Source organism: Parus major, chromosome 6 (assembly GCF_001522545.3).
Source record: "Parus major isolate Abel chromosome 6, Parus_major1.1, whole genome shotgun sequence".
NCBI classification, from domain to species: domain Eukaryota; kingdom Metazoa; phylum Chordata; class Aves; order Passeriformes; family Paridae; genus Parus; species Parus major.
This window is the reverse complement of record NC_031775.1, coordinates 25,406,928-25,416,066: the sequence shown is the minus strand read 5'-3', so window position 1 is coordinate 25,416,066 and position 9,139 is coordinate 25,406,928. Positions and strand designations below refer to the sequence as shown.

General features: G+C 35.0%; 1 protein-coding gene across 5 annotated transcripts in view; it reads right to left on the bottom strand.

Annotated features, from left to right (window-relative positions):
* VTI1A (vesicle transport through interaction with t-SNAREs 1A) overlaps positions 1–9,139 on the bottom strand; it is a 258,961-nt gene that overhangs the window by 198,821 nt on the left and 51,001 nt on the right. For 3 of the 5 annotated variants that reach the window (XM_015632973.3, XM_015632972.3, XM_015632970.3), the window contains exon 5: positions 3,108–3,128. The exons of the other annotated variants lie outside the window; for them this stretch is intronic. In XM_015632973.3, coding sequence (XP_015488459.1) covers positions 3,108–3,128 — 21 coding nt within the window. The remainder of the gene's footprint in view (positions 1–3,107; positions 3,129–9,139) is intronic. 5 annotated transcript variants of the gene reach the window in all.

Genomic DNA, 9,139 nt, shown 5'->3' with positions numbered 1-9,139 from the left:
ATTTTTAAAAAGGCATCTTTTCATAACATCTGCTGGTTCCTCTTCCTTGCCCATTAGAAGAAAAAAAATAGTAAGGTGCCTTTCTCCAAATAGTACCCCTCCAAATGATATTGAATTACTGTTAAATATTTTAAACTTTGTAAAAACCCTCAGAAACATAACACCCACATAGATGTCTCTCAAGAAGGAAAAGTAGAAGGGGAAGAGGGTGGGAGGTGTGGGGCATTAAAAGAAGGAGTTTAGAGGGTAAGAATCCTAAAAGTTAGAGAGGAGATACTTAAAAAACCACCAAAGGCTGGGAGTGAGCACAAGGAGTAGAGCACTGATCACAGAACAAATGTACAGGGCTGTATACGGAAATGAAAACACTATTCTGCTATGTGAAGGGAGAGAGGGGGAAATAATCAGATTTTAATCACAAGCTGAAAGAGCTACCCAACAGAAAGAATTAGCGTGTGACTACATGTTTTTCTATACCATTTAAGCCACATTTAAATAAAATAAATTACCATCCCAGTTCAGTCTTACTATGAGCAATTAGAATACTAAAGCCCTGTGAACTTGGTGCTAGCACTAACTCAGAGCCGTTTCTTAACTTGATTTCAGAGCCCTTCCACCCAAGGCATTCCATAATGAAACCTAATTTTATTATAAAGGGTGGTGTCATTTACATTGTTTGGATTTGGAGGGACCCTGTCCTTTGGACATGAAATCAATGCCCTATAGCAGCAGCTGATGCTTTCAACTGCTTCCCACCCCTCCTAAACTCCTTCTCCCACAGTATCCCCTGCACCCTGTGAGGGGGGTGGAGAGGCGATTCAGTCTGTCTTGCAGCTTCAGAAACAGCTTCTATCTGGAGTTACATAAGGAAGTTTTGCAAAGTGGCACACTATCACTAGAGATTTAGTCATTCCATGTGGGCTGGATTCAAACCGAGATCTCAGGAGCTCAAAAGACACAGCGACACAGCCTCCATGGAAGCCTGTGTACGGCAAGTGTGCGAGAATAGAGCCTTGTAATGAGAGGAAGCACAGGTTTTATTAACAAACAGTATGGCAAACCACAATTTCTTTTAAGATCACTTCATACCTCCTTAGGAGAACTATAATTGGGGACGCCTTGATGTTTCGCTCTGTGACGAGTTAAGAATTATGCCTGAGTCACTGCACTAGCCTTCATTTAAACTTTAATGTGCATTTTGCATTGGGTATAAAAACACCATTGCATTTACAACCTATCCAGCACAGAGTGGGTACTTACATGCAGAGAACAGAATGCCAACAATTCAGTTTAAAATTATTTTTCTTTCTACCTGCATAATTTTGTTCGAGACAAAGTAATAAATCCCTTTATTTAGTTTATTTTCTGCTGCTTTCACTATATGCAGAGAGAGGAAAAAGTAACTTAGGAGGCTAGGAAGAAAAAGCACAAAAATTAAAGAAAATTACCAGAAGCAATGTAATTTTTTTTAGGTGGCTAACACAGAGGATTTATAAAATCCAAAAGGTATGACTGAGTTCAGTATAGCTCCCAAGTTGCAGGCCTTTGCAATAACACCCTGAATTTTCTTACTTGTCTTCAAAGCTATTCCAAAAAGAAAAGCAGATAAGCAGCAGCTTTGCTCTTTAAATATAACTAATTTTTCAGACTGAATTTAAAAATCAGGAATCTTTATAAAACTATAATCTTATGTTTGCAAACAAAAATGATCCTACTGCACTCTCTGCAAAAGCACAGGAGCAGACATGCAGGTGTTGTTAAAGGGATGAGAAAATTAACCTTGTTCTTCTGAAAAACCTCAGAAATCAGGCTATATAAACCCTTGCAACAATACTGTCATCTGTTTAAATACTGGGACTATTGGGGAGGGGAGCTCAGCAGTGGTGGGAAGGCTTTCATGTGGTTACATGTTTATTTTATTTAATTTTTTCTCGGTAACTCTTTTACTCTGTAGCTTTTCCATATTAATATCAGCTCTATAAGAAGAGGGGGAAAATAAAGCATTCAGGGAACTAGTGAAGTATCTGTATTTCAAAATTATCTGGTTTTAAGAATTCTCTGTAATTGTCTTTAATACGGTTACTTTACAATTCTTTGTCATCACCATTTCTAAAACTTACAAATCCTCTCCTGCAGAGTTCAGTATATATTACTGATACATTACTGGGCACACATGTTCCACAAAGAAGATACCAGACAAATACGTGATGTTAAAATACTTGTGCTTCTAAATATATTTATTCAAATACTTCACTGGTCCAAGCTCTCTGTATAAATCCTTCAGAAATATGTCCTGTAAGTAAACTTGACTTTACTCAGCCCTTCTTTTCAGTGGCTAGTAGGAAATAATAAAAAAACAGCAATTCTAATATTGTTGTTACAACAGTAAGCGAAAGCAGAGATTAATTTCAGAGAATATACTGAAACAATTGAGGAACTGACCATTAAAACAGGCTTCATTCTAAATATTTATGAGTCATTTTATAACTGGAAGAAAGGTGTTCTGGAATACTGATCTCTAGTGTTACACCTACAGATCTACAGCACTCACAAATAAATAATAAATATTTGTGTGTAGGTCTCGCTACTGTTTTTCAGTGGGTGTAAAATATCCCATATAATGCATAAGCTATTTAAATACCTCACACCAAACTCAAAACACTGTGAAATACCATGTCATTTTTAAAATGTTTCAGCAAAGGTTTATACCAAAGCAATGCTTTCACTTTCAATGCCAGTGTATAAATGTACTTTCCCTATCAAAGATTTTGTGATGCAAACATGATTATTACTGTACCTGATTTGATCATGGTATTCTTGGAGAGATCAAATAATAGAGTTTTTTTCCACCCTTCTTTTTCTAGTGCCTTTTAAAAAAATTCCACTATCAAAGAATGTTAATTTCTAAGGTTTGATCTAGAGATTCCTATGTAAGTATACAATTATTAGGGAAAAAGAGGCACAACAGTGAATATTTTAAAGCAATGTAATCAATATTTTTGCTTTGTGTAGATTTCCCTGCAACAATGAACAAAAAGATCTACTTCAGATTTAGAAACTCAGCTTTAAAGGGAAAGCTAGACAACAAAAAGCAAGAAAGTACTCACCTCTTCACGTAATTTTATCAACTGCAACATGAACGCACAAAAAAGATAAAAAGGAAAGAAATGGCAGGAAAGAAAGATCAGTTGTGTGACAGGATACAGAATTAACATTGACAATTTATCTGTTTACATGTTTAGCATTTAAAAATCACAGACAAACACATTAAAAGAACCTAAACATAGACTACATGCAGAGTTTTTTGAACGAATAAAGATCACTTTCTCACACTGTCACATTAAACAAAGAGAATAGTGTGAAATTCTCTTTTAAACCACATCTGAGACACCATCATGAAATAAAGGGGAATGACTTCATAGAAGTGTATATTATAAAGAAAAAAACAAGTTTACTATTCCTCTCTTCGAAGATTGTACAGCTGAAGTGGTTTTGTATATACAAGTTTTCAGAATGTTTTCTGTATATTTTAGTTGTGACAACTGATTTCTTATTTTACTAGCAGATCTAACTTATTAATAGATGACTGCATCTTCATAGCATGTATTTCAGTATTTCAATTTTTATATACCTGAGCTCTACTGTAACTATATTATTTAATTTTATTATTGAACTTCATACTGAGGGTTTTTGCCAGGTAAAAAAAATGAAGCAGCTTAGTTAAATGGCTCAGAACTATGATTTATTGAATAGCATATTTAAAAACAGACAAAGGAATAAGGAACAACATGAGACATATTTCCCTCAGAAAAGTCCCACTCCAGGTTCTTGATCCAGACCATTATACAGTGTGTATATATATATAGACACATAGAGTGTGTATGCTTATATAGTATATAAATTTATATTTATTCATTTATGCTTGTAAATCAACACGATCTAACACTAACACTAATAATATTGCTCTGGAAGCTTTACTATAAAACTAAATAAAACCACAGCCTGATTATCAAGCTATGGTGTAATATACTTGCCCCTTAGAGAGACAGATAAATTATTTGTATTGGAACAAAATGTATAATTACTCACAAATATCTACACAAGAATGGCCCTTTATAAAAAATTACAGTTCTCTCACTGACTCCAGTCTAAAATTACAACAGCTACACAATTATCTCAGTTTATGCTGATACTTCACCTACAGTTTCATAACACTAATTTTCAACACATGTGTAAGCTGAGAATGTTTACTACTAATAAAGTCTCACCAGCATGAAGGAAACAAAAGAACCTCCATTATTCTCTATTGTTTCATATGGCTCGCCTAAAACGGAAGGTTCGCCTCACCCCGTTACCAAAAGGGACAAGAGGCTCTAATGAGATGGAATTAGGAGGGCTCCTACACCACCCTGACTTGAACTGGGCCAGCTCTTCTGCACCAGCTACAGGAACTTTGTTAGAATTTGGTATAAAGAAAACTGCATTGCCGGCCAAACCAGCGCTTAAATTCAAGTGCTTGGCCTATCATAAATTGGTCTCTCTCTCCAGCTCTTCCCCCCCTTTTTTTCCCCAAAAAGGCAAACATTAAGGCTCTTTAGAAAGAGACGATCTGGGAGTTGATCACATAGCTATCTTTTCTTTCTGAGGCCACCATTCTTCAGTTGACTATGATACTTAAAGGGCCAAAGTTTAAAACGACTCTCCCGCAATAGAGCCCGTCCGGGCATGCCACCCTGCTATAATCAATGAGAGTTTTAAAATGCTGCACATTTGTTTTTTCAATAGGTCCCAAACAAAAATGTTCTATCTTGTTTGTGCTGCATGGCTGAATTTAAGCTCTGCATGGGATTTGCAGCTAAGCTAAGTAATGGGAGAGGGTTGGGGTTTTTTTTAACATTGGCTGAAAGATATTCATTCAAATTAACAAAAGATGCCTTTTTCCCCCATTTAACAATGCTCTTGATGAAAATGTGTTACCTTTACATTTCAATTTTGAAACATTATTTTTATTATGCTCACTCCTGAACTGTAAACAGCGTTAAGCCGTGTGCAGCCACCATTTTAGGTTATGATAATCAGCATATTTTTGAAACAAAGATTTTTTTCTTTTTCTTTTTTTTTTTTTTTCCTTTTTGCAATACAGAATTCGATACCAGACGTAATCTGTTCCTTTGTAGGCTAAAAAAAAAAAAAAAAAAAAAAAAAAACTGGTTTACACTGGTTTGAACCAGTGGAATCTCTTGTGGCTAAGCCTTCTGCTGTGACTAAAATCAAAACTGCACCACAGAGAGCGAGGGAGCGAGATGGGATGTGTGTGTGTGAGTGTGTGTGTGTGTGCACGCACGCGTGTGGCCGCGAGGCTCCTCACGTGACGCAGAAAACTACCGAATTTTTTTTAAAAAGCTGATAACGCCACCGCCGTCTCTGTCCGCATATAGATAACGAATAAATGCTGAACTCTATTAAACGCCCTTTACACATTATCGTGGGTCGAACACACAATTTTCTGAACTTATGATGACAGTCTATTTATTTTGCTATAAACCCTCGGCATGTAACGAACAGATTTGTGTCTGGTAATGATCTGCTCTGCCAGGGCTATATGAAATGATACCGACCTTCTTTAGATCTCGGCGAATTAAATTGACCAACTTCACCCCCTGGTCTATAGCTGAAGTTTGACACACTTTATGCACAGCAAGCCCAAATCTAATATTATCACAACTTTGTAGTCAGAAATTAAGTAGACACAAAATATTTGTTCACCACCAATCACATATAGAATGTATGGCTATACGGATAAGCAGTTTAAACCAATGTGAATTTATTTAAACTTACTAATGAGCATAGCTGCAAAAGAGAAAAGAACACTGTTCCACCTCAAGAAAGTTGATAATACTGAACCTCACATAATTTCAGTTGAGAGAGATTTCCGATTTAACCAACGTATACTTCCTCAAAAACACACGAATTGCTACATAAAACAGTTCTATTATTATTAAAGTGAAGCTACAACTTTAGGTAGTGTATTACTGCACTAAAAATCTCAAAACTTTCAAGGGATTTGCTACATGTTGGTGGCCAGGATGACAAACAAGACTTGAAAGCAACAGCCTGTTTAAGACCACTCTTGGAAAATAAATAAAAACCCCAAGCACACAGTAGTTTTTTGGAATTGGGTTTGTGAAGTGGGATTTTTTTTTTTTTATGCAAGAAGGGACATTTCTTGGTTTTCAACCTCTAAATGTCTCATCTGACTACATTCATATGATTCAAATTAAGAAGAAATTAACATATGTTAAGCAATTAGTTTACTGAACTCTAGGTGCATTAGGAGCACTATATCACTACCTGTGTCTCATGAAAAGAAGTTGCATTTATTTCAAAAGAAGCTTCCAGTAGCAGACTTGTATAATTCTTAGAACTTCTTACAGGAAATTTCTATATGCTCTATCTGGTAAAAGCAGTTTCAAGTTGGTATAATCATTATAAGGGAATTGTATTCCAAGTTATTCTAAGTGTCATCAAGACACAATGGCTGCTACTTCTGGGAGACATGTTGGGAAAATGAAGAAGACAAAAGACAAATCACCATTAGCTATTTTCCAATCTATTCTTTATACTTCAATCTTTCCTCCTGAGAGAACAACTGGAAACTTATACCTATCATTCTGTTCATTACAGCTTATAACTTGGCTGTGGTTTGCTGCAATTGTACCTTTGAAACTCAACTTAAAAAAAAAGAGAAGCTGAATGAAGAAAAGATCCAGATTATTAATTTTTCCAGTAGTGACTTGTTTTATTTCTAGCTTTTTAATATGGTCATACTATCCAGCTAGCATTAAGTTCCTTTTGTCTTCTCTCTCCAGCAAAAACATCATGCAAATGTTTATCACAACAACAAAGACCAACAGCTCATATCTCTGGTTTGCCTCTGGGTAACAACCTTTACTACCCAGGTACTCCATATTTCTATTGGCAGATTTTACCAATATTTGTGGTTTGGTACAGGAGCAATTCTGAGCTGGAAATTTTTTCTACACCTCCTCTATTAGAAAAGGAATCCTTTCTCTCCCCTTTCACAGTTGGTGACTAAACTGGGGAAAACAAATCCACCATTTTTCAGTTAAACTAATTTCACTAATTAATTAATTTCACTAATTAATCCAAACTGATTGAGAAGTAAAAATCTTAGAATAACAGGGTCATGATCAGTCCATGTACCTATACTAATTTCCATCAGACAAAACAAAAGCAAGCATTTGAAACATCTTCAAATATTTTATATGGGTTTAAGTTATACCTGCGAATCCTTTCATCATTTACTCCAAGTTTTCTATTGATATAATAAACGTATAGGAGTGAAAGCATATTAGACCTGGGGTTACTGAGTTAAACACAACAATATCTCATGTTCAGTGTCTGGTAAGTACCCAAACCTTACACTTGATTTTGAAAGCTGTACATTCTAATAAGCTCAGTACCAGCTGCTTGCATCTCTAGCTACATGTATACAAGTACTGGTATAAATAAAGATATTTAATAAGAAAAAGAGAATGTGATATTTATAATAAAAAAAACACAATAAAGAATGTATTTTAAAAATAGTGGCATTCAGATATTTAAAAGAAATCAGGTGACTCCTTTATGGTGCAATTTAATTATATTTTTAAGAAAGGAATTAAGAACTTTAAAAGGTACAGAGGTAATAATTTCAAGTTGGGCTATATAAAAGGATTTTCATTACCTAAAAAACTATACAAGAGTCCTTCAGCAGCCAAAATTTTCTTCCATTTAAATAGTGGTCATTTGGAAGAAAAAGCCCTAAGCTGACAAATGGTTGAAGGTATCATTTAGTTCCTTGAGATGAGAACATGTCTCTTCCACCAAGTTTGGAAAAAAAGACCATCAGTCACAAAAAGTGCTCACATGAACCAGTTATTTAAGCATTCTTTAAAAAGTGAAAATAAAATATTTTATCTTATCCCTACACATAAGATATTCTGTTATAAGTAAAGCTTCTTATCACAATTGCCCTTTTATGTCTGAATTCACACATTTTTTTTCTTGAAATGTAAAAGTAGCAGCACCTTAAGAGAAATAAAATGAGAACCTTAACACTTTCACAGGACTGCATTTACAATCATGACATACAGACTGTGAAACTTCTCCCAAAAATAATCTCCAAAAATTCATTATTTCAGTACAAAACCCCCTCTTTATTTTACTCAAATTTTGGAATCTTCCCTTTATATCATATATAAATATGAAGATTAATGTCCTTTAAGTCTTCACATAGATACCAGAGCTGCTATATTCCAGTCTTATGCCTTCAGATAATGTACTCTGTGTCTAATTTCATTCATGTATGAATTCAAGTCTATTACAGAGTTTAAAACTCACAGAACATGTTTAAAATACTCTTTCTTTAAGATTGGGGCTATGGGGTCTGTGTTTTGAAAGTCCTTGTACCAGGTAAGTCTGCAAGTCTTTGTTTTTTCTGTCTTTAAGGGAGCTGAGCCTATACTGGGCGTAGAAGATAGAAAAAAAATTACTGAACACTGTTCTGATTCATTTCCTTATTTAATAACACATTTATTAAGTAAACATTTAAACATTTTTTTCCTTCATCAGCAAAATAATTTGGATTCTGTCTGGTCAGAAGAGAAATATGACCTGTAGGAAAACTTTCAGCTAACTTCTAACTCAAAAAAACCCCAAGAATTTCATAACATAAATTTCAAAAAGAAAAGAAATACTCTCAGACAGAGTGTCAGACAAGTTTCATCCCAAAAAAGAAATATTAACAGGTGGGTCAAAGTCTCCTGAATAAAGCATTGCCTTTACAGTTTTCAGTAGTCTAGCAGGATCCTCACTGTAGTATGCAGAACAACAGTACGGGTACAAGATTTTAAAAAAGCCTCAGGATTATCAAGCTTTCATTCATTAGAAGAGGTGGATAGCACTCTGCATCCTAGTACAACATGCATTATGAAAGCACGCTCTTATTAGTACAACTTGTGTTTTTGGTACAAGGAGAGAAAATCTGGCTAAAGAAGGAATCACACAAGGAAACTGAGTGGGATACTGCCTAATTCTGAGAGCGCACTTTCATTTGTTTTGCCTGCCAGTGTTGATT